The sequence below is a fragment of the Gallus gallus genome, chromosome 7 (assembly GCF_016699485.2).
Source record: "Gallus gallus isolate bGalGal1 chromosome 7, bGalGal1.mat.broiler.GRCg7b, whole genome shotgun sequence".
Classification (NCBI taxonomy): domain Eukaryota; kingdom Metazoa; phylum Chordata; class Aves; order Galliformes; family Phasianidae; genus Gallus; species Gallus gallus.
This window is the reverse complement of record NC_052538.1, coordinates 15,057,823-15,083,562: the sequence shown is the minus strand read 5'-3', so window position 1 is coordinate 15,083,562 and position 25,740 is coordinate 15,057,823. Positions and strand designations below refer to the sequence as shown.

Below are 25,740 nucleotides of genomic sequence, written 5' to 3'. Positions count from 1 at the left end.
GTCCGCAATGCAGCTAGAGCCGTCTAGTATGCACAAGCTTCAGCAGCTTTAATTGTTGGAGAAGCGCGTTGGATTGGGGATTCTGCTCTCTGCTGTAGGGAAAAGCTGCTCAGCGAAATAAAGGTGTAGCAATGACACTGATAGGCATCGTCACGTTAGCTTTAATGTGCCTATTCCTGGTAGCTGCACCAATGAAGGTACAGTGACTCACACCATATCACTTGCAAATGTACAAAGCGCAAACCCTCCAGTGATCAGGTTATGTTGCTGGTAATGCTGTAATATTTCCATTTGTACTAATGCAGCTAGATTACATCTAGAAAATGTATAAGGAGCATGAATCACAGCTTCAGCTTTACTTCACTGTACAGAGGTCTGCTGTGAGTGCAAAGTTTTGGATGGTAGAACCATGTCTCACAGCTTGCATCACTTCCCAGCTGGAGATCCAGGAGACCACAGGAATACCCATCTGTGGGTCTTCCTTCCAGGGTGTAGATCTTGCACTAGGAAGAGCTTTTCAGCTTCTGGATAGGGAGGACAGGCAGTTATGTTGAAACATGACCAGCTTATCTGGGAATAAAACAGGAGAAAAATGAAGAAAAAGACTGATCTCTTTCAGCCTAGATTGTCTTTCTAGTAGACCTTATTGAATTGGCCAAAAAAAACAGAAGAAATATCCTTAATGATTAAGGTTTCTTAAGTTCAACATAGACCATACTGTTGGAAACAGAATCTAGGTTTTCACACTTAAAAGATAATTGTTATCAAAGAAGGAGAAAAAGAATTTATTTGCTATCATACTTATGCTCTCTTTCCAACCTGCAAACAGTCCTAAATTGTTACAGAGGTATCATTTTCTTTTGCAGATAAATTATTTTGCACAGTTTAAGTTGCATCTGATCATTAAGAAAAAAAATTCTTTTTTTCCACTTTCAGAGGTTTTTCGTCCTGGATAATGGACTGTTAAAATATTCCAAGTCACCAATTGATGTAAGTAAAGTTGAAGACTATTTTAAAGTTAGTGTTGGAGGCTCATTCTCATGCTAGGCATGTTTATTCCAGCATACTCATGAAAGTCGTCGGTCGATTCAAAGAGATATTTGGATATGGAAAGCATGTAAGGTTTTGGTTGAGTTATATTCCCCCAGATTCTGCCTTTTATTACTTCTATAAAAACAGGAGGTGTATTAATTAGTTTATTTAATGAAGATGTTTGAAAGATTAGCCTGACCATGTATTGTACCTTTTTAATTTTAGTGTCAGGAAGAGCTGATTATTTTGAGATATGTGGATAGGACAGAAAAGTGATTGTGATGCACTCGAGATATAAGGGGTAGTATTAAATTAGATTAGTTACCAATAACCATCGAGTTGTATCAGCAGGGAGCTAAGTGCTGTCTAATTTTCTCAGCTTCTCACTTAACCTGTAGTTATTTGCTAGTGTGAACCACCACACTTTCCGTTTGGAGTTGGCTCTGCACTTGTGAGATATTTTCTCATCTATAAAAGAAGGAAGTTTTTAGTTTGAGTACAGGTTTTAACTTTTATGTGTCGTTATATTAAGATATTCCTAAAAAGGGATAACATTTCGGCACCAGATATTTTGCTGTTAAATATAATGAAATACGTGGTACTACCAATTTCTTACTCTGCTTTTTGATTTCAGATACAGAAGGGCAAAGTGCATGGGAGCATTGATGTGGGCTTATCAGTTATGTCCATTAAAAAGAAGGCTCGTAGAATAGATCTTGATACAGAAGAACACATTTATCATCTGAAGGTAAAAAGCGGTGCAAGTGTGTATTCTCTTTTCATCCACAGTGGAAATACATAATAGTAATTAGAAAAGATCTGCTGTGGGAGAAGGAGTATTATTTTAAATGCTTGTTGACAATGAGTTACTTTGCAGGTGAAGTCCCAGGATACATTCGATGCGTGGGTTTCAAAATTACGCCACCACCGGTTGTACCGTCAGAATGAGATTGTGAGATCTCCAAGAGATGCTAGCTTCCATATATTCCCCTCAGCCTCTACTACAGAGTCTTCACCAGCTGCTAATGTACCAGATGGAAAGGTATGTTGTGTCCTTTTGTTGGAAACTCATGCCTGCTGGACTTGTTCATGAGCAAGCCTGAGTTTCAGTGGGCTCTGCTTGGAGCCCCAGTAGAGAGGAGTTTTCAATGGAGGAACTGATGGCCAGGGCTGCTGTAGAGATTGTGCAAAGAACTCATCATTTTCAGAAGAATTTGCACTGGCCTTTTGCATCTGAGATAAATCTGTTTCTGTTATTCTGTAGTTTTCTTCCTCTTTAACAACAACTTTTGTAAGTGGTGTTTAGCAAAGATAGTTTGTGAGGTCCTTAGTTTGATTCTCCAACATACTGTGCAGAAGTGCCTGTGTTGTGAGCAACTACATAGTCAAATCACAGATGTCACTGAAATCACAATGTATATATATATATTTTTATTCCAAAGAAGAATGGTGATTATACTGACTGAGCAACACATGCAACAATAAGTGTAAGCATTTTATTATACCTTAGGTACAACAAAATAGCTTCCCATGGCAATCTCCTATACCTTGCAGTAACAGCCTTCCTGCAACCTGCACTACTGGGCAGAGTAAAGTAGCAGCCTGGTTGCAGGACTCAGAAGAGATGGACAGATGTGCAGAAGGTTAGTCTTTACTGTTTTGTGCCTTGCCCTTTTAGCAAAATGTCTTGTTGGTAAAAATAAATAAATAAAATAAGATACAGTCAATGGAAGTGGTTAAGTAGCATCTTTACGTGACTATGAGGGGGCTCTTTAGGTGATAAATGAGATGCTTGTAGTAGGAACTTCCCTCTTTGCTTGTGTTATAATGTTGCTTCTAAAATTTATTTTAAAAATATGTATTATTTTAATGGATATTGTTATTAAAGTATGCTGAACTTTTAAGGTCCAATCTTATTGCTGACTGCCATAGAAATAACAAGTGCTCAACATCTCTGACCATAACGCTACTACTTAGATGCTTTACTATTGGGTCTGAGGCATTTGACTTTTGTATTACAATAAAATGCCAGTGGTGAACATTATGGCAAAGTAAGAAAATATCTGAACTGAAGCACCTAAAGTTTTTTTGTTTTATGTTTTAGATCTTGCTCATTGTCAGTCAAACCTTGTGGAACTCAGTAAACTTCTTCAAAATTTAGAAATACTACAGAGAACTCAGTCTGCACCGAATTTCACAGACATGCAGGTAATTCTGTTTGATAATAAATAATCACGTTGAAGCATTTGGTGGTTGCATTAAAGGTACTGTAAAGATGCTATCTATTATCTCAGAATTGATTTTCTGAAATTGTAGTAACTCTTAGATGAAAGGTTTATCTTAAACATGTTTATCTAAATCATGTGTAATAGTGTTTCATGTGTAATAGTGTTTCATGTGTAAATGGATAAGATGTATTAAGATTAATTGAGCTAAGTAGGATCAATCAAATAATTAAGTCATTTGCAAAAGCAGAACTAAGAACCATTACAATAGAATTATATGTACACACTGAAATTATATTTAAGGAGTTGTTATTGTGCTTGGTAAGATACTATTTTAAGTTTTTAAGGCATGCAGATTCAAACCCTCTAGATGGGAGAACACTGCATGTTCTAGAAAAGAGAGCATAGTCACAAAGGTCCCAAGGATTGGACCATTTTCCACTTCAGGGTGAGTTTTCCTCTTGACCACAAGAAAGCAACAATAGATTTTAAATCTTAAATACTTTCTTCCTTTTTCTCTCAGTCCGCTTGAGTATGCAAGTCTCCCAGTGGTGTTTTTGTGTTGGAGAAGACTAGTTCTGATGAGGAGACTTACCATTGATTTCAGGAAGAGGCGAACTCTGCATTTTTCTGATAGTAACAGAATAGAAATCTACGAGGAGTTCAAAATCTATTCCTAAATGTTGTGCACTATGAAGAAAGTATACCAATAGTTTTGCTAAATAAGTTGAACGCGATTTTTTTTTTTTTTTAATAGTAGGGGCATGGGTATCTACAGCTGGCCACTGCTGTAGTTGCAGGTCATGGCAGCAGCATTCTTTTCTTCACTTACTAATTTATCAATGTCTAACACTACAATTCTTTACTAACTTGGTGTACTGTCTGTATTGCTTGTGTCAACTTAATAGTACCTTGTTGCTTTTAACTATTTGTGTAATGTAGGCTAACTGTGTAGATATTTCAAAGAAAGACAAGCGGGTCACAAGACGATGGAGAACAAAAAGTGTCAGCAAAGATGCAAAAATTCAACTTCAGGTACTGAATCCACAATGTTTTCCTTTTCACTGTACTTTTAGATTAACTTTTAAGCATGAACTGATCTATTAACTGAAAGTAGGAAGTCAATGTACTGTCTCTTATGTTCCTGATGATGCAAATTAAATATCAATTGGTTGTTTAATACCTAGGCAAGATAGTGAAAAATGTATTGATTTTACTTTCATTCATATGAAAACATTGCCATCTAGGGAAAGGAAGAGAAGCTGAACACTAGTCAGATAAGGTGCAAAGAAGGCAATATGCGTGCAGCGCACAGGGATACTGATATTCCATCTTTAACTTGCAGATAGGGACGGTTGATGGCATCAAACTAAGAGCGGAAAACATGAATGAAATACTAAACACACCAGTTGTCTTTATCAAAACCTATACTAGGAATGTTACCAGTGAGAAGTATTTTCAAAAGCCCTGTGTTATGAAACGGGCTACAATGGGAATAAATTGAATGAAACCAAAGAATAAATTATATGAAGAAAAAACAATTGACATCATCCTGCCTTAGATCTGAAAAATAAAAGCACAGAAATAAGCATAGAAACCCTATGTCACTTCTAGATCCAGGGAGTCTTACTGTGTTTTGTCAGAAATAGTTGTGTGTTCTGAAGCCTAATCCAAAAACTGTTTTATTTTTTATGACTGAGCAACTGCTAATGAAGACTATAGTTTACAGACTTCAGGAGCTAACAATTACCACTGTGCTGTCTGCTGTGGAATAAATATATGTCAGCAACTTCTGATTAATTTAAATTCCTTGAAATTCATGCAGACTTTGAAAACCTTTAATATGTCCCTCGGAGACACAATAAGGGATTTCTGTGACTCAGAGACACAGTAAGAAGTTCTCTGTGACTCATTTAAGACTGACAATCTTAAGGAAGGAAAACTGTAAGGAAAGAAACTTGCACCAGCGTTCCATTTCCAGCTGTTGTAGGTGACTTTTCTTTCTACCTGTTATTCTAGATAAATGACAACATGTTGAACAATGAAATATCTGTTAGGTTTAAAAAGCTTTATTAACAAGGGAATTTTGGTGGTTGATGTCATACCCTATTACCTGCATGTGAAAGAACACTCTGTGTCCTTATTACTGAATAATGATAGGCTGCTAAAAATACTAGGAAAATGGATGCAAGTGTTGGTAGGAGGGGCAGAGGCAAAACCCATGTTCTTCTTTCATACCACAGTGGTCTAAAGAAATTCCTCTCAGTAAAAACAAACAAACAAAAACAACAACAAAAAAGATGTAAAGATGATTAAGACAGTCAATATGTGATGATCTAGGGTGCTTCACGAGGAATTATGAGCTGCTCCTGTGTTGCCTGTGCCCTGTCAAAGTGACACTGTGCTGGGCTTCCTGTGGGAGATTGTCAGTTTGGCACCTGATTCTTAGGATGCTGTTGATGGTATGGGTCACTTTGCAGATTCCTCTGAGAGCTTGTATGCATAGCACTGCTCTACTTTGGTCTATCATTGCTGGTGGGATAGTTGAACTCGGCTTAACCTGGGGCAGCTTTGACTCTTGGCAAGCATGAGGCTGGAAAATAAAAAGCTTATTTTATTAGAGCAAAGCATTAAATGATTGATGACTGATTTACAAATTAATTTGCAGGAAAACAGAAACAACAAAACAATTCTAAATTATATGCAAGATGAAGATTTTTTTTGGCTGTTTCAATATCATAACTAACTTGATTGGCTCGGTACACTGTTTATAATTCCAAGGAGTATTCTATCCCAGGAAGCTAAAGCTGTGATCTGTGGAAGGTGGTCTTACTCTGACTCTTGTGTTAATTATAATTTGCTCATGCTGCTATTCCACTAAAATGTGGATTTCCTCATATATTGAAGTTTTCTTTTTTAAATCTGCTCTCCTGTGGTGTTCTTCTATTAACTATTTCTTCTAGCTTCATTCCATATAGGTAATTTTTTCAAGATTACTCCAACACTTTATAAACTGTTGTCCACTACTTTGAATCACTGTCTAATTTGTGATCATTTCTTCAGGGACAGTACACATGATTTGCTATTGAATAGTTGACAGATTTGATATCAAAAAAGCTGTTGTTGTCCTTTTCCTTTCCCCATTCTTCCATACATATCATTAGTTTTTTGGGATAATGCTGATAATAACATACTAACTTCCATTTGAAATGTTTGCACCAATTAATTGTAGAATAAGGAATTATTAATTACCATAAAAGGACCTTTTGCAGTATGACATCGAGAGCTAGAGAGCATGAAAATGAGGTGTTCTGTTCACAAATAGCAGGGAACAATGCTGTAATTTTTGCTAGTTCTGTGTCCACTGCGTAAGATGCAAGGAGAGAATTCTCCCATCTAGAGTCTGTATTGTACTCATAATGAGTTAGTAAGATAGCTTTTGTGTTCCTGCACATTTCTAGAATATGAGCGCAAGGTGTACAAAGAATTTTAAAAGTACTTTTTATTATAAGGACAAGTTTGTCTACTTGCTTCTACTTGCTTTGTCTCTTAGAAACATTTATTTGCCGTTTTGGTATACCAGTCCTGTATGCACGTAACTTTGCCTACTATAGTTAATTCCCCATTTTAAGTGGAGTTGCTTCACTGAGAAAAATTAATCATAGCATGTGCGTACGTGTTTTGTAGATTTGGGGGCTTAGTTTTGCTGAATTAATAGCTTAATTTACAGGCCTTTACTCGGGAGAAAAATACTTGGATTGTTTCTCTGAAGAAGGATTGTTTATGTAAGGGAGGTTTATTTTATTTTTTAAAAGTCTGTTTTAAAAATATCCTAAGAAAGTAGTCTACAACTACACGTTAGTCAGTTTGCATTCATTCTTTTGTACAAAAACTGACTTTTTTTTTGTTTGGCTAAAGAACAGTTTTACATTCTCATGATAGTCTAAAGATCTTGAAAGGAAGAGAAAGATGCTACTGAACAGCAACATAATGAACTATCATCAATATAATTTAATTTAGTGCTCAGAGAAGTAAAGTTCCAAGACTTATTCAAACGAAGATGGAAGGGGAATTTATTTAGCAGAATAACTTTAGTACAGAATGACCTGAAAAGTCAGCTTGCTCTACTGAGGCTTGCAGCTCATGAATTAAACCTGGTTTATTACTTTTTTTCCCTTAAATAAGCACTTATATGTTACTAACTGTAACTCAGATAATTACCTGTCTTTATATTGTGTTTGGGGGTGGTGCTTCTGTGGAACTCATTGTTCCAGTTTTAGTAATGTATATCTGCATTCAGAATCTTGCAGATTTTGAGTGCTTAATATATACAACTGTGCATCTCTCTCTTTCTGTACATGTATGTATAAATTTATGTCTCTATTAGTTAAACAGTAATAGTCTTCAAAACTCTCATTCAGCGTATAGACATACTTCTGTAGAGCACAGAGAGCTTTAAATTCTGCATGTGATGCAGCCTCTTCTTTATTGAAGTTGCTACTCTCTGTTTTAGAAGTTATCTGCTTGTCTTTAACAACAACAACAAAAAAAGGCACAAAGCAAAGCTTCTCTTACTGCCATCATTAGATGACTCTTCCGTGGTCAATAGCACTGCCAGTTGCATCAACAAGAGGATGGAGGGTGTGGCCTTTCTCAGATGCACCAACCCTACAAGAAGGGACTGTTACAGGCTGAGGGACTTCAGCTAATAAACTACAATATCCTGTTCTTCAGCATGTTGTCCTTGTGTCTGAAATATACCATTGTTATTTCTATGATGCCCAAGCTGTTTTCAGACAAACAAAAATATATATGAATTTAAAAACACTGAAATGGCTATAAATGAATGTATTAATTAAGAAGAATGTAAAGAAATTGAAAATGGTTTTCTATAATAGTAAGATGGCTTTTCTAGTGTTATAGCTTCATCCAAATACTTCAAAATAGTGACGTTATGTTAGGAATGAAGTAGAAGGGCTTTGTGGTAGGTGTGGAGCTGTTCTGCATCGTGCAGACTTCACGCATTGTGTACTCAACTTTGATGTACCATGATGGATTTTGTTAAAAGTAATGTAAAAATGAAGTTAAGCAGGATGAAGCCACATGTTAGGCATGCAAAAGATGAAGAAGTTGTTGGAACACTTAGTTTTCATTTGTGCTACTCTGTCTGAGATTCTGAATCGCTTTGAAAGCCTAGCCTTCAGTAATGTACAGAATGAGAAATAGGGTCCTACAGAACACAAAAGGATGGCATGTGGGGAAAATGAACACACAAGCCCAAGAATGGACAGAGAAATGCTAGAAATGTGTGCCGGAGTATTTACATAAGGAAGCTCCCTATAACATACACACTCACATGTTTTACCAGTGAGATGCCTAGCATCTTCAGTAACCACAGTTGGTGCACTTCCACAAATGCAAAGTTATCTCTTTCAGAATTCATCTTCTAGATGGTCAAGTGGAGGAATTTTCGTTTTGTTTTCTTCCATGCCATAACATCTGTTTTGTTTTCTTATTCCATAATTGCCTTATGACTTTGAACAGCAAAGCTAATAGAATTAATTATTCTTTTTTTTGTCCACTGCAGTCCAACTCTTCTGGAGATAACATTAGCGAAGTACCTAGCTATATAAGTCTCTGGCATACACAGGTGAGAACATACAATATGTTCTCAAAATGTGTAGGATGTAAGAGCTAACAAAATTGAAATCCACTTAAAGACTCTCCCTCTCCCTTTTCTGATCACCTTTCATCTTCCCGTGTCCCATCACCCCTTCCCTTCTCTTTCTCTACTTCTTCCATTCACTGTCAGGAAGGGCCGGCACCGAAGGGCCAGTTCAGCACAACACGACGCCGGCAAAGACTAGCAGCTGCAGTGGCTACAACAGTGAGTGGATTTAAAAATCAAGGCATAGCTTGAAAGACGGGAAGCTGCGTAACTTGAATGCATAAAAAGCTTATGAAGCTGTTTCTTGCACTTTATGGAGGTGTCCATGCTACCCATTCTGAGCTGAGTCACTTAGAAGTGATCAGGCCTGACACAAGTGGGTGTCACAACTGTGGATCTGAGCTTGTTTTCATGGTAATGTCCCTCCTCCTTTATACAAGTGCAAGTGATGAACAGACTTGGGCCCTGCACTGTTTGAAAATAGCTTTGTTATACTCGCTATGTTATTTAAAATGGACCAAAATGATCACGTTCTGTTAGAAGATTCTCATAACGGTCTATAGCAAGACAGCGAGAATGAGATTTGCTACAAACAAACAGGAAATGGTGACACTCCTGATTTTTCTTTTTTTTAGTAACATAAGATTAGCCTTTTCATTTAAGGTACTTTGTTTACATTCCATGATCCAAAAAAGTCATATTACTACTGCTAGTGTCTGTTCTTCCTTTTTGCTAATTCTCCAAGCCTTTGACACAAAATTTGGAGCTCTGAAATCAACATGCAGGCTACTAACTGGGAGTGGGAAATGCTATTTATGAAACCAAATTAGCATCATAAGTATACCTTCAGCTGCTGCTTTGTCAAGAAAGCAATTATTAGGAATGCACAATATAGATTAGTCCCTCAAAGGATTAGTGAAAAAGATGGATGGGGAAGACATAAAGATACAGGAAAAAAAGAACTCTGTGCAACGGAAGAATAAAGTGAGCTTTAAACACATACCCCTGCCTAGCTCAAGCAGTCAGCATCAAGCGAATGTTTTCCAAGGTGTGCTGCTGCAGCCCATAGCTGAAATCCACTAGCTCAGATATGGCTTCTGCTTAAGCCCGAATAACTTGAGCCCTGCTGCCAGAACCATGAACCTCATTTACTACTATGTCCTCGTGAAAAACAAGAAAGAAATCAGTGCTCCTCCGGTTCCCAAAATAACTTGTCTAAATTTAATCCCTTGTAATCAGTTGAAGCTGTATATTGATGCAGAATATCAGTCAATAATTGATCGGTGTGATCTTATCTTCTCTGCCTTTGTACCAGAGAAATAAACCCCCATCTCAGTTTGCTGTCTCTGTAGTCTGGAAGATACAGAATTACATCAGGTAAAATGCAGAAGGGGGAGGCTTGTGTTACAACCCGTTGTACTGGGAACAGTCTGTCTCTACGTGAGCATGCAGTTCTGAAGAGGCCGATGAATGATTGGTATTTCAGCCCTTGGAGTAAAGCAGAAAGTCAGGACAAGGTGTACCTGAAGTCATGTCTTCAAGAATGAGGAAGAAAAAAACTAGAGGGATGCATCAAGAAACTAAGTACTTAAGATGATAGAAAAACTAATAGGTAATCAAGGCAGCATCAGGTCACCGTGGATGTAAAGAGAAACCACTAAAGTGAAAGAAAAAAAGAAAGGGAGGAGAGGTTCATGGGCAGTGCTTCCTTAGACTGCTAGTTATTCAAGAAAATGTGTTTGTTTGGTGTTGATTTTTTTTCATTGGTTGTGGAAAGTAACTTGGAAACTCTTCCAAGATGCAGATGAGGAGAGTTCTTATCAGTCAACAGTTAATTATTTTTGGTTCTTGTATCTAAAGCAATCAGCAAAGCAGCTACTTGTCTCTGACATGTCAGTGTTTATTTCTTGCAAGTAGTGCGATGATAATTGTAGAGCATGTGAATGCTGTTTCTAGGACATACTTTCATACTTTAAATAAAATGTTCTTTTTTCAATAAACCTCACTAAAAGAACATTGCTTTTCAGCCTGGCTAGCTGAGGTATGAGGCAGAAATGCTATCTCTAGAAGGAATTTATTCTCCATCCCTGTTAACAAAATCTTCTTGATATGAGTCAAAAATGAAGTCCAATAAAAAGCATCTACTTTGTTGGTATAGTTAGAAATCAAAACAATGAGAGAAGAGGATAAAGTTTATGCTGGTTAGGCACCATGAAACAATTAGTCTGTGCTATATGTATATGGAAATTGAAGGGCGAGGTTGAAAATGATATTGCCAGAATGTGCTCAAGATGTGATTAATAGGTCCAGTAGGATTTTAAGGTTTTCTTCACGGAATAAGAAACCTAAGGTGGATATTGATGACAAATGTTATAGGAAGGGATTGATAGACCTATTCTTTGATGTGATCACATAACAAGGTACCAATTTCAGATACTGATAACAGTATATAACTTATCTGTTAATGTAAGAAATTATATCTTAGTAATATGACTTTTTATTTTATCTGCTGCTTTTAATCATGTCTCAGAAGACACTTTTTTTTTTCCCCATTTTTCATATTTGAATAATTGCATTGGGCTGCAGTGTGGAAGTTTTTGATTTATACATTTGATCAATATCATAAAATAAATTAGCTTGAATGTGTTTAGCAATACTTAATACTGAAGTAAAAAAAATGTAATTCTGCATGCATTCTCCTTTCATTTAGTTTTGAAAATTGGGTTCTTGCCTGGGTTTTTATACAAATGTATTTAAATGATAAAATTAAAACATATTGTCACACACACGTCACATATGTAAAGCGGTATACATACACTGCATTTGGAACACATAGGTAACTGTTCAGTACACATGATACATTTATATATAAAACTTCTACGGTATGCATGTATATTTTTGTTTACTGTACTTGAAAAGTATAGAAGGAAAACTAGAAGTGAAAACTATAAGAAACTAAAGTCTTCACTGCATTTTACTTAGCTGCATCTCTTTGCATTAATTTGTGGCTCTTGTACTTTAAATGAAAATTAAGTGAAGATTTAATTTATTTTTGTTTGTTTAGATAGAAAGTGGAAAGGCTATTTGATTTTCCCTTTTCGTTGTTGCTTGTACAATGGTTCCTACTTAAGGTTTAACAATGGTTTTCAGATTGTTAGGTAGGTTAATTTTCAGCAATATATTTGAGAACAGTGTATCCTGTCTCTAGGTCTGTGGAGGAACTTGCATGTTGGTATTGTAAAAATGGATTCATACTGTATGGACTCTCCAATGACAAAATACAAAGCAGCTTCTGTTGTGGCTAGATTTTCTAGTCTTCTTTTAAGCATTAGGAAATGACCAATTTTTGTAAATGTTAGAATTGAAATATTCCACTGCTAGCAATTAGCTCAATACTTAGGCTATTTTTGTCTGTTTCAGTGAAAATTTTCAAGAACTACAAGGAATTCTGCATCAACTATGCTGTGATTTAGGACAGTAAAAAGTTACATGTGTTTTCTTACTTTGTTCTTCATGTTTCAACCAAGCGCGCTTTTTTTTTTTTTTTTTTTTTTCCCTGAAGGAATAATTTTTATTTTGCTTCAACAGAATCAAAAAGTTGGTTTGCTCCTTAAACAGTGCATCTTTACTGTTTCTTGCTGTAGGTCCCTTTCAGTGCCACGATGTCTCCGGTTCGGCTGCATTCGTCCAATCCCAACCTTTGTGCAGATATCGAGTTCCAGACCCCCCCAAGCCATGTAACAGATCCTCTAGAGTGCTCTACAGAGTACATGAAGCTTCAAGAAGAATTTTGCTTGATGGCACAAAAAGGTAACTAGAAACATCAAACCTTTCCTTTACTGTGCTTTTCTGTTGTGTTTTCTTATTACCTTCACTTTGTCATGGCCAAGATGTTCATCTGTGTTAGATGATACCAGAAGAGAATTTAGAGCTGGTCAGGTGATTTACTTAAAGATTACATATATTATCCTTCATACGTTTTGCACGGATGTTGTGAGTATGGAGAAAGGTAAACACTGTCAAATGAGGGCTTTCCTTTAGAAAAAGTCGGAACTTCTTTTTGCATCTTGGAAATACATGATTGATACTGGAAACATTTGGTTTTATCTCTTCCAAAAGACAAATCAAAATGTCACTAATACATAACCTTGTGCAGGGCTTTTTTTTTTGTGGGTTGCAATTTTTTGTGAGATATTCTCTGCATCAATGGATGCAACGGAAGTAATTCTTACTACTAAAATGTACTTTAAAAATGTCACTGCATTACCAAAAAAAAAGAAGAATGGTTCTGCAGACTGAAAAAGGCTTTTAAATAATATTTGTAGTCAGTTTGCTATGTGTTATATAAAAAACACAGGAAATATGACACTACTTTCTTAATAATTATCAAAAGTCTATTTGAAGACCAAGTAAGCCTTGTTATTGATGCAGGATTAAGTCTTAGCCAAACTTCAGATTTTATTACCCTGAAACAAAAACAAAAACACAGAAAGGAAAAAAAAGAGAGCATCGGACACAGATTTTCCTAATATGCAATTTTTTTATTCACTCAGCATCAAGAATATAGTTAGATAAGGTGTGAAAATATTGTATATACATTGCAACTCTAAGAAGTAAGTATTTATACTTAATTTGGATACAGATTACTTGAAGTTCATTCAGGTCTGTGTTTCAAATTTCAGTGTGTGTGGGATAGAAATCTCACTCTCTGTCTTTAGTGAAAATATTATCAAAATATTTTGATAAATGTAAATATGTACTTCCATATCTGAGAAAACACCTGTTTTTTTTTTTTTTTTTTTTTCCTTAGTGCATTCTCTTTTGAAGTCTGCCTTTAACAGCATAGCTATAGAGAAGGAGAAGCTCAAGCAGATCGTCTCAGAACAGGATCTTACCGGTCACAATGCTCAAATAGCACACCTCAGACAGTCCCTTTCCCAGGTATGCTCTTGATTTGATTGCAAGCTCAGCTAGTTTGCGAGATGCACTGTTTCTTTGTGTTTTGGCTATTCCCTGAGGTAGAGGGAGCCAAGACAAAACCAGCAAGGTTCTTAACCAGAACTATGGCATATATTCTGTTGTGGACATGAGAACATAGGTCCAACCTCAGTGCATGTGGAGGATATATATATCTTTTTTGTAAGCTTTTATTTTACATTGGAAAATTATAATAAATACAAGTATCAACCATTTTTATGGGAATGATAGATATCTTTTTTGGAGCTGCCCCTAGCACATTCGAGATTCTCTAGTTTTCTTAATTAAGTTTTAAATTTTGACTGTATATTTTCAGATTTGTTTTATATATCCTTGTCTCCAACTGCAAAAGGAATTATGCGTTACAGAATAATCATGGGTAAATTGGATTTTCAGATCCAAACCTGTTATTGGCCAGTGTCTCTCCCACTTAAGCTAAAGGAAAATTTGTCATTGGCTTTAGTTGGGAAGAAGAGATGAAGCTACAGTCAGTGCTTTGGTGAACTACCCTACACCATTCCATGAGATGTATCTTCAGGTTGCAAAACAACTCCAATTTTTGAATTTAGAAAAGCTTGTGTAAGCAAGAAATGAGAACAGATGTGTAAAGACGAATAGAACTTGACCCAAATGTGAAGATAATTTCATGCAGTTTTATTGTTACTGAGTTGTATTTTTTTGCCGTGAAATTAAAATTGAGACATAATGTTTCTTTAGACATAGATGCATGATGTTACACAGATTGATTGCTGCATATGGCAATAAAGAAAGATTTAACCAGGACTTGTGGAGACTTGCTAGCAACTGATATGAAATAGATGGTGCTATGTTCCTCTTCTTCTTGGCCTCCAGTGTCAGTCTGAAAATCACTGTCACTCATCAGTTCATTGTCTCAATGGGCAGTAAATGGAAATTTAGCATAGTCGATCTCTTAACCAGGTTTTGACAGTTTGGGAAGCTACAGCCCAGCTGATGTTATGGTGTAAACTCCCCTTCCATGTGAACATGCCCAGATCATTTCCAAACAAAGCAAAATGGCATCGTTTAAACTGTCTTCAGTGACTGTTTAAGCCTATTTTACTTTGATCCTACTTTGTTTCAGTGCAATCATGCAGTCTGTTCCAGGGGAAGGAGAGGAAAGATTTTGACTCTGTGGCAATAATAATTGCCCACTACAACAGCATGTCTGCTGTTCTATAATTCCCAGTGCGAGGGATGTATTAGGTTTAAGTCAATTCATGTTCTGGCTGTGTAACATATTATACTTTCTTGGATTTCAACAGATATGCAGTCACGTCCTTCTAGACATCAAGCGATGTGTATATGTACCCATGTTTATAATCCAGCTTGGGCATTAAAAGAGGAGAAAAGTTAGCAGATACCAGGCACCGATTACATTCTACTGGCATCAGTTTATTTTGTGGTCCATAGTTTTTTGTGAGCACACACATGCAAATACAGCAGCTGGGTCTGGACAGACAGACACCCAGTGATGCTAATGATTTTGTTGTTTTCTTCTGAAAAGCAGGCAGTTTCCTTCCGTGGGCTGTAAGAGTTGATAACCATCATTCAGAAAGTGCTGTTAAGCCATAAATCAAGAATATTGCAGTTGGTTCCTTTTCATCATTCTGCAGTTTCATTCTTTCTTGCTACATTCCCTCCCCATTTCCGTAATGCACATAAGCCACTGGCATAGCTGCCAAAGAGCTACTTGAAGAATTAAGGTAGAATGTGACTTATGTTGTGGGAGAGTATTGGTGCCCTCTGACCCTGGAAAATAATTGAAGGCAAGCCAATGAAAAGATGAAATGATGTTAGAGAGGGTCTTGAAATGAAAGAAATTGGGTTCTGTGACTTTTTCTTTTTACAAAATTTCCCAGGTTAAGATTTTTTTTTTAATATTTTTTGTCTGTTTAACACTTCTTTTTATTTGTAAATAAAATGTGCAATTTTTATTTTAAGGCTCTCAACCAGAATGCTGAACTAAGGAGTCGCTTGAACAGAATACATTCAGAATCTGTTATTTGTGATCAGGTTGTCAGTGTAAATATTATCCCTAGTCCTGATGAGGTAAGACTTCAGCCTTTAATGGATTTAGAATATCATCAAACCCTGCTGTTCCTCACTAATAGCTAAAACGCACGTGCCAAATTATCAGATCTTTCAGGCTGGAAATTGGATATTTGTAGACATTTTCAGACTATATTTTTTCTACATAAAATTTAAACGTTCGTTTTTTATTCTGCACGTGTCATAGCTCATGAAAGAACTCTGGTCTCTGCAGAGAAATAGGGAAGGATTGCAGCTTTGTGGGAATTAATGAAGTTTTACTGTACTGTAACGTAATGCAATAACACACAGTAGGCAACTATTTGTGTATCTTCTCTTTACAAATCAGTAGAACAGTGTAGTGTCTAGTGGCAAGTGCTTAAGTTTAATATCTTGAGTAGTATTCAGAGGTTTAGTGTATGAATCTTTTCCTTTCTTCAGTCAAGAGATTATCCAAACATATTACAGATCAGTCTCCCTTGTGAGAAGGACAGATCTGAATTTGCAATCTGTAATATGTTGCAGTTAATACTGTCGTTTTGACAGCCATTCTGCTTGCATTTTACTGAAATTTCCATTTCTCATTTCCATTCATTATTTTCTATGCATACATCATTTCAATTAACATACTGTGGTTTCCTAATCATTTTTTTCCAAGAGGAAAGGCAAGTGAAAATCTGCTTCTGGTTACTTTATTTTATTTTTGAAAACATCCCTGCAATTTTTTGAAGATCCCATCATGTTGTAGACTGACAAAGAGAAGATGGAGGTGACACAGTGCCAGGGCACAGCAACCTGCAGTCGGAGCAGCTGGCAGTGAAGTTCTGAGCAATGACTGTCTCTTCTATTTTGTATTTTTTGCTGCTTAGCTGTTTCTTTTTTAATACGTTATCTTCATTCAAGTGTGTCTGACTGAAAAAGAGTTTCAAAGAGGATCCCAGATCTCTCTTTCACTTCTTCTCTAGATTACTTTATAAATATAATCTTAGTTTATGGAATATGCCTTTGTGAGCATCTTTTTTTATGTATTTTTCCAAGTCCCTCCAGTTGATAAAGAAACTTAATATTTTAACTACTTCTTATAAAGGTAACCCTGAAATGAGCTTCTATTTCCATTATAATTCATCAAACGTCATAAATCATTCACAAGCTTATAAACCTCTGTTAAAAAGGATGAGTTTTTGACCTCCTGGCTTGTTTGTGACTTTTTTTTTTTTATTGTCAGTGCATTTTGAGGCACATATATAGAAATAGGATGAAGGTGTCGTCAAAGCCATTTGCAAGACTTCTGGAGTAAGGTTAATGGAGATGATATTCCAGTATGAAGAGAAATTGTGTGTAAAACACATTGGTATTATCCCAGAAATATTATGCTGTATAAATTAAGGGATTAAGTAAGAAGCCTATTTGCCTCCACAGCAGCAGCTTCTTTGGTGGAATAATTCAGAGAGAGAATCTTAAATATTTTGTTCCCCTCATCAAATAGCAGAAAGAAGAAGAAATGTTCAGCTATTTAAATTAGCTTGTCCCTGAATTGATATCCACAGAGCACAATTTGGGGGTTCTTGCATTTGCTGTTCTCTTTAAAATAAACCATAGAGAATGAATTCCCGCTAGTAATAGTGAATCAGTGTTAGTCACTTAATTCAAATGAGATTTGGAATACATATATGATAGCCACCCTCCTGAATATTCAAACTTTTCAAACATTTATTACTAGACTAGTTAACAAGACCGCTTATTTTGAAGGTAATATATAACTCCCTAGCCTTATTGAGTTTTCAGAGCTGGGTCCAGGTACTGTTAGTTGTTATGACCAGGTGTCTTTTCATCTGAATTTCACAGTTGATCTCATTGGACGCGGTGCAGCTATTGTCCACCAAACCATTCCTTTGCATACAGAACTACCTCTGCAATTATTCACCGCTAAAGCTTAGCAGCAGGTGGAAGCCAACCTTAAATTAAGACACGTATCTCACTGCTCAGATTGCATTTTATTTTGTAATCGCTCTAGCCTCACTTGTTGAGTACACAAGAAACCCTACTAAAATGCTGTCTTTACTGTCTTTTCCTGTATGTGACACAGAAAAATATTCAAGTCATTTACCACTTTTATGCGTATTTCTTTATTATTAGAAGTAATATTTTTATTTCTCTGTGCGTTATTTGCAGACGGGTGAACAAATTCATGTCAGTTTGCCATTGTCTCAGCAAGTTTCTAATGAGAGCAGGCTCTCTATGTCTGAATCAGTGTCAGAGTTCTTTGATGCACAGGAGGTGCTTTTGTCTGCCAGCTCGTCAGAAAATGAGGTAGGCTATGACAGTGTACTGCAGCTTTGCTGTCAGACAGATTCAGGTATTGATGTCACTAGTGAATGGTTATTTTTAATGCTATTTAGAATAAAAAGGTATCAGAATGCATAAGGTTTAGATAAATTTGCCTGAGACTCATTTGAGATGGGCTGCAGAGGTTCTCTGAAGTGTAAAACTTATCTGGAAGTTGTATCAGTAGTATATGTTCAGTACATGTTCTTACTAGACTATGTCAGTTTTAGGCAATGATGACAGCAGCAATTAGGTCTGACTATGTGGTGAACTAATTTAGATTTTAAAGTATTCATTAAAAATGAAACAAAGTTCTTCTATCATATTTAGTAAGTTATTCTCTGTAGTCAGAGAAGTAGACAAGTGTCAAAAATTCTCTCATTGAAGCTCAAAGATGACCAGTGGGAGGCAGTTGGGACCCTGCATCATGTGGCTGCCCACAACTTTCCCATGGTATTTGAGCTAACTGAACAATATTTTACAGATTGGCACTTCGGTACCACATTGGAGATGTGCAGAAGACAAACAGAGATAAACAATTTTTATTTAATTGTTCTGAAGAAGAAGTGTAAAAAAGAATTTTACAAGTAGTTTTAACACTGATGTAGTTCTTGTTTTTCAAAATGATAGGTCAGTGTCTGTTCTTGTTTCTGCTGAAATGTAAACTACGTTTTAAAGCTTGATTCTGTATAAAAAGCACAAGTCTGACCATCTCTCCTCACCTCCCAGTGTGTATGCTGTCATTAATGTTAATTTGATCTCATTTGAAGTCACCCTTTTGTAAATGTAATATCTGTGTTTGGCTTCATAATAAGCAATGCAGAAACAGGAGGAGAGAATAGAATTTATTTTGACGCTGTTGGTGCATTGGAAGTATGGCTGATTGAAACCTCTAGATGGTTTAGTTAAAATCTCTAATTGGGTACCGGTGATGTATTTGAATATTTTTGTTTCAAGTAATTGTTTGTGTAATTTTTTAGTAAACCTTATATATATCTGAATAAATTGATTTTATTTATCTTTTAGGCTTCTGATGATGAATCCTATATCAGTGATGTGAGTGATAATATATCTGAGGACAACACCAGCGTCGCTGACATTTCTCGGCAAAGTATACTGCTACATTTTGAGCTTTGGGAAATTGTGTTGGTTTTGTGATTTGTTACTTCTCTGTACAAGTCCAACTTCGCTGAAATCAGTGAAGCTGGGCTTATTTTTTCTGGTGGTGAATTTAGTTCAGTGACTGAGACTGTTTTCCTTAATATGGTGCTTTGTTGTGATAATAGTTTTCTCCCTTCCCAGTTGTCAATGGTGAACTAACTGGAGGAGCGTTCAGGAACGGACGGCGAACTTGTCTCCCAGCTCCCAGCCCTGACACCAGTAACATCAATCTATGGAATATCTTGAGAAATAACATTGGCAAAGATCTTTCCAAAGTATCCATGCCAGTTGAGCTAAATGAACCCCTGAACACCTTGCAACATCTTTGTGAGGAGTTGGAATATAGTGAACTCTTGGACAAGGCTGCTGAAACGGATGATCCCTATGAGCGCATGGTAATAAATTTAGTGTAGCACTTATGTCTGTATTAAAAAGGAGGCTGTTTTGTGGTGATCTGTGCAGGGCCCTCTATTGCTCTTCCATTTCACGGAGCTCCCTGTTTGGTCAGGTCCAGCTGCCCTGTAGGTATATCTGTGTTTTTCACCTGAGAGCCAGCAGCCAGCATTTGGCATTCGTGTTCTTTTGTGTATTGTGTACTGTGTCTTTTCCTCAGGGGAGACAGGGAAAGGTGGTTAAGGGACTTGGCAGTGACGTTGCTGTACGTCTCTGTTGTTCCCTGGCACAGCCACACAGCACTGTGAGTATCTGGCAGTAGATGGCCTGTCACTTTGTCATAGGCAGGTACTCAGGTCCATGAGCTGCCCTGTTTATGTGGCCTGAAGGGAGCAAGGGATTCTAAATGCTGGCATTTTTTCCTTTTCTCTGAAGGATTTGTACCTGTCTTGTGATAGGGGCTTGAAGAGGAGGTAAAAGAGTTCAGGAAGGAAAGGACATGGTGCAACTGAAAGCTACCTTGAATTAAATCCTCATATCTGCTACAGAGATGTAGTGCACTACTGGGCAAGTGGCACAAGCCAAACGTAACAAACACCTTACATTTGCACACCCCAGCTGAGGCACTTTCAAAAACTGGACAGAAATGCTGAACTACCCAGATCAGACCACACTATAAGAATCTCAGCCTACTTTCTCTCTTATGTTCTTGTCTGTATTCTGACAGGTTCTCATAGCTGCTTTTGCAGCGTCGGGTTATGCCTCTACGTATTTCAGAGCAGGAAGCAAGCCATTTAACCCCGTGCTTGGTGAAACTTACGAATGTATTAGAGAAGACAAAGGATTTCGATTTTTCTCAGAGCAGGTAAAGCTTGTTTCTAGATGGATACTGATGTTTAGGCTTCTTTGTTTGACAGAGTGACCTTGTTCCTTCTTCCGAGTTAAAATGGTTTGTTTTCTTAATAGTTAAGAAAGGTAGCAAGTGTGAGTGAATTCATTAAATACTAGAAGGTATCTGTTTTTTATAGTAGTCTGTCATAGTGTTTTAAGCAGACGATGTAAAACTGAACTTTGAGTTGTCATCTGGTTTCATAGCAACATAGGTTAATAAATAATGTGGGCTACTTAATGTTTTTATATTGCAGTAACAGTTGTATTGTCTTAGGAATGAAAATTAATTGTTTTTAACTCAGACAAGCTTTTTTTCAGGTTAGCCACCATCCTCCCATTTCAGCCTGTCACTGTGAATCGAAGAACTTTGTGTTTTGGCAAGGTATACCTTTTTAATTCAAAAGCATAGACCTTTTTTTTTTTTTTTTTTTTTTTTTTTTACTAGCAAGTAAAAACTTTGTCTGTAGAAGCTGAGCTTTGTATTTTGAGTTTATCTGAAATTTTTATACTTAAAATGTTTGTAGTTACATACTACAAACTGATGCTCTGAATTAATTCACTCAAAATTCTCATTCTTAAGAGCAAGTGGATATTACAACTTCTCTTGTCACTTGCAGTATTTCTACTTTTCTATTTAATTATACTTATTATACATTACTACTTAAAAGCTTTTTGCCAAGAAAATTGTTATTTCTTATTAACATAAGCAGTTCTTTTTACAAAGTTGAATGAGCAGGTCTTTATTTCTTTGTATCTACTGTCATACACATCGAATTTATACTGAATATTCTCAGGAGAGATTTAGCAACACAGGTGTAACTCCTAGAAGAAAATTAAACTTCTCTTTATCTTTTCTGACCTAATATCATTCTCTAGTTGTTGTTTTTGTATTTTTTGTACTTTTATGACAACCTCATACTGTACTGTTTTAAACTGGACGATGTAGTACCACAGGTCACTGCAAGAGCGAGAGTTGGGTCTTCCTGGTTTTGTAAATCTTTTCTTTTATATTCAGATATCAGGTGGAAAAACAAATTTTGGGGGAAATCAATGGAAATTCTTCCAGTTGGAACCTTGAATGTGACTCTTCCAAAGTAAGATACTGTTTTATTTCCTTTTGGTTATGGTTTCTGATGTAGTCTAATCTGTGGTGCCTTGTAACTGGATTGGATGAAGTGTACGCAAAGGTTGCATGAATTGAATTGTGCGGGTGAGGGTTAGCATGTAGCTCAAATCTCTCCTGTGTGTACACACAGGTGGGGACACTGAAGTGATCAACTGTTCAGAACAAGGTTGACAGTGCTTTCAGCTACCACTGTCCTTACTAAAGCTCTCAATACTGCTAGTATGGCCTCAGAAGAACCAGTACTAATATTTGAAGGTCATTTTTCAAAATGTGAAAGCCAAAAAATGCTCTTTGATGTTAATCAAATAGTGAAAGAAAGGAGTTTCAATACAAATAAAACTGATTTTAAGCTGTGAACAACCAAAATATGCAAGGAGAGGATACTTTAAGCATGCCTGCAGGTTCTGCAGTACTCTGTTCTTGATCCTTTAAATTGAGGTCATCTTTCTTTCTGCCTATAACAGTATGGCATCCTTAGGAACTCCTCCTCCTTATCCATATCATCAAATCAAAGTAAATGCGCTTTGAAGTAGCTTTGTCTTCTGTCTACTTGTTTGACCCTCATCTCTGAAGGAGAATGTGCTTCATTTGGCCATTTTAGTCTCTGATGACTGAGATGCTCTTACTCCAAGTAGCTGTTACGGAGGAAGAGAGATAGTGTACCAGTGAGCCTACTGCACTTCTGTTTTCTTCTTTCCATATTTAGTTTGTTCTATCTGTAATTTAATTGCACTGTCTGCCTGTGGCCTAAATTCAACCTTATATTGATCTTTGGATCCAGGTCTCCTGGAACTGATGCCAAAACACATAATGCTTTGAGGACAGTGAATGTGCTGTGCGAGACTTCAGTGATTCATAATGTCTTGATTTGTGTTTCATAGCATCATTCCTCAGTTCTCCACGCTAGAGCTTAGGTTAACTTCTCCATGGAAGATTAATAACGTGCCCAGAATCTATGCTTTTAATAAAATAAGCTATTGTTACAAAAGTTTTTCAGGAATATAGTCTTGTAGTAATTTTTTTTTCCATGATGATCATGATTAATTTGCATTATTAACTTCATATTGATCTGTTCTTAGGTACGGAGACTACTACGTCTGGAACAAAGTCACTACTTGCATACATAATATCCTTAGTGGAAGGAGGTGGATAGAACACTATGGAGAGATAACAATCCGAAATACAAAAAGCAGCGTTTGTATTTGTAAACTCACATTTGTCAAGGTAACACATTTATTCTCATGCATTTCATTGCACAGTTTAAGCATGTATAGAACTTTTTCTTCAGTATCCCTGAAATATACATTACACATTCTGACTTATCAACATTTGTGAATATGTAAATTGTCAAATAAGAGTGCTATTTCAAACAGCATGACTCTTCTTTTGAACAGGTCAATTTTATGTCAGCGTCTTAACATGGCTGTACAGCTGTGTGCTATACTGCTGCTGATGTTAATGAAAATCATTTAAAAATGAAATAGCAAAATTTCTGTTATTACAATGAAAATGCAAGGTCACTGAATAGACTTCTGTGCCATAATTACTTCTGCCTTTGATAGAACTTGGCCACCACTTTTATCTCTTTGGCTTCAGTCATGCCTTGGTTTGCATTATTTTAATATCCACGCAAGGACCATAAATAAAAACAGATCAGTGTACAACAGGTACTAAAGTGTACTTGGATACCTTTATACCAAAATTGGTTATCAAGTCATTCAGGGTTTCCCAGACACTAACACAGTTAATATTCAGATCATTCAAATTTTGGATACCGATATTCTTGGTGAGCAATTCTGATGCAAAATTTTGACAGTTGGTGACACATTAAGATTCGTGCAATGTCTGTGTTGGCACAGTAAGTAATGTGATGACTGACTTGTAATTCCTTGTAAAACTTGCAGGTAAACTACTGGAATTCAAATGTAAATGAAGTCCAGGGTGTTGTGATAGATCAAGAAGGGAAGGTAGTGCATCGCCTCTTTGGAAAGTGGCACGAAGGTCTTTATTGTGGGGTAGCACCTTCAGCCAAATGCGTGTGGAGGCCGGGTAAGAAGCTTGTGATATACCACAGTGCCTGCCAGAGTTTATCTCTAAACTGTTTAAAGCATTCTGAACCACCGTTTTAAGTACGTGAAATAGTTGGCACAGTCTTCTACATCTTGGTTTGACTCCTGATCAAATCCTCTGGGGTTCTGGGGACAACATAAAAATGAAATTGAGAAAATATTTGGATGTGTAGGTCTGCGTGACCAGTTCCTCACAGAGAGCCAGGGTAATTTATTGAGATTCCACAGAATAGGAGATGCCATCTTACCAAATTTACTTAGTGTCTTGTTAAACCAAAGGATTAGTCTTCAGAGATAGTGAGTTCTTGTGATTTCAGAAGCTGAATTCAGCTTTATTATTGCTTGCTTAGAAATTCTAGGATTGAATTACTCTTCCTTTGCATGCGTAGTATTTTTTATATGTGCAGAGTGATTATCCAGGATCTGTCATAATTGATAATGTTTTGGGCCTACTATGCTCTGATGGCTATTAATGCTGAAGGTTCAGGACAGTGCCCAATCAGTCTTTGCATGAGTACGTGGTCCAAAATTAACACGAAAGTTTAGCTTCAATTAGCTTTTATATACACATCTGCAAAGCCTGGGAACAGGAAGCTACTTAGCTTGAAAATCTTGAGAACAGTAATTTTTATTTAAAAACGAAAAATCATAAAAGCTTTGAATCTACTAGCAGGTAATTACAACCTATACAGGACAAGCAATTGAAGTTAATGTTTTGTGAATGTTGTTCTATCCAGAGAATATCTTTTGATATTTTTTAATTGTGTATAAAAGTAAAATATTTTAATATTTTTTGCTGTTACAATTTAATAAATATATAAATCTCTTTCATGTTTAGATTAATTGTTTAATAAGCATTTTTTCTTTCTCATGCCTATGCATACAGGCTCCATGCCAACCAACTATGAACGTTATTATGGCTTCACAAGATTTGCTATTGAGCTCAATGAATTAGATCCTGTACTGAAAGATCTTCTTCCAACAACAGATGCACGATTCAGGCCGGATCAAAGGCAAGAATGTTTATTTATGCACTTAATAGTTCGTGATTTTAAGGGTGGATTTGGCTGAGTATTGCATTTTGCCCATCTTCACTGCAGTCTGGACTTGGAGAATTCTGCTTGCAGGGAAGGTACTCAGTAGTAAAGTCAAATTTCTGCTTTACTCAATTGAGGGAAAGGAAAATAGAAAGCTTTCTGCATAGTAGAGGTACTGCACAAGTCTTCTAGTAGAAGGCAGTATTCTTCATGACGAGCTGGAATACATGCTCTGAAATGTCATGCCCTGCAGCTGTGAATGGAGGCAATGGGAATTCCCTCCTAATTCTCAGTTCATACTGCTTCAGTGTATTCTCAGTGTACTGCTTCAGTAACTAGAGAAGATGTATGCCTAAGGCTGGAAGTCAGGTACCTGCAACTGGGGAGTCGGGTATCAGTCACTCTCATTTTCTGAGGTTATGACTAGATCTTACAGAGGGTACAGCAAAGACAAGGGGCTTGGTTTTGCTTGTCTTTTGTGATGAACAGTCCTAGAGAATCCCTTGTTCAGATACTGTGTGATTGCTATAGGACAGCTGTTATCCATACAGGCTTCTGGAGGAAGGAAATATAGAAGCAGCAGCATCAGAGAAACAAAGAATAGAAGAACTCCAGAGAAGTCGGAGGCGGTACATGGAAGAAAACAGCATTGAATATGTACCCAAGTTTTTTAAGTGAGTCTTTTCATTTCAGTAGTAAGCCTTTGCTGTGCTGTGACTGAATGAAGTATTGCGCCACACAGCCAATAGTTTTTGAAGTTTAAAATAGGATAGAAGTATAACATTCT

General features: G+C 36.6%; 1 protein-coding gene across 28 annotated transcripts in view; it reads left to right on the top strand.

Annotated features, from left to right (window-relative positions):
* OSBPL6 (oxysterol binding protein like 6) overlaps nucleotides 1-25,740 on the top strand; it is a 93,897-nt gene that overhangs the window by 57,759 nt on the left and 10,398 nt on the right. For 9 of the 28 annotated variants that reach the window (XM_046943734.1, XM_040703606.2, XM_040703605.2 and 6 more), the window contains 18 exons: nucleotides 937-990; nucleotides 1,667-1,780; nucleotides 1,910-2,074; nucleotides 2,543-2,675; nucleotides 3,137-3,240; nucleotides 12,570-12,735; nucleotides 13,736-13,866; nucleotides 15,865-15,972; nucleotides 18,124-18,261; nucleotides 19,303-19,387; nucleotides 19,579-19,832; nucleotides 20,558-20,695; nucleotides 21,040-21,103; nucleotides 21,737-21,815; nucleotides 22,927-23,071; nucleotides 23,752-23,896; nucleotides 24,803-24,929; nucleotides 25,505-25,627. In XM_046943734.1, the coding sequence (XP_046799690.1) occupies nucleotides 937-990; nucleotides 1,667-1,780; nucleotides 1,910-2,074; nucleotides 2,543-2,675; nucleotides 3,137-3,240; nucleotides 12,570-12,735; nucleotides 13,736-13,866; nucleotides 15,865-15,972; nucleotides 18,124-18,261; nucleotides 19,303-19,387; nucleotides 19,579-19,832; nucleotides 20,558-20,695; nucleotides 21,040-21,103; nucleotides 21,737-21,815; nucleotides 22,927-23,071; nucleotides 23,752-23,896; nucleotides 24,803-24,929; nucleotides 25,505-25,627 (2,273 nt within the window). Of the gene's footprint in view, nucleotides 1-936; nucleotides 991-1,666; nucleotides 1,781-1,909; nucleotides 2,075-2,542; nucleotides 2,676-3,136; nucleotides 3,241-4,199; nucleotides 4,293-8,844; nucleotides 8,908-9,069; nucleotides 9,145-12,569; nucleotides 12,736-13,735; nucleotides 13,867-15,864; nucleotides 15,973-18,123; nucleotides 18,262-19,302; nucleotides 19,388-19,578; nucleotides 19,833-20,557; nucleotides 20,696-21,039; nucleotides 21,104-21,736; nucleotides 21,816-22,926; nucleotides 23,072-23,751; nucleotides 23,897-24,802; nucleotides 24,930-25,504; nucleotides 25,628-25,740 lie in introns of all 28 variants that reach the window. The other 19 variants (XM_015289568.4, XM_015289567.4, XM_046943726.1 and 16 more) reach the window with 5 other exon arrangements.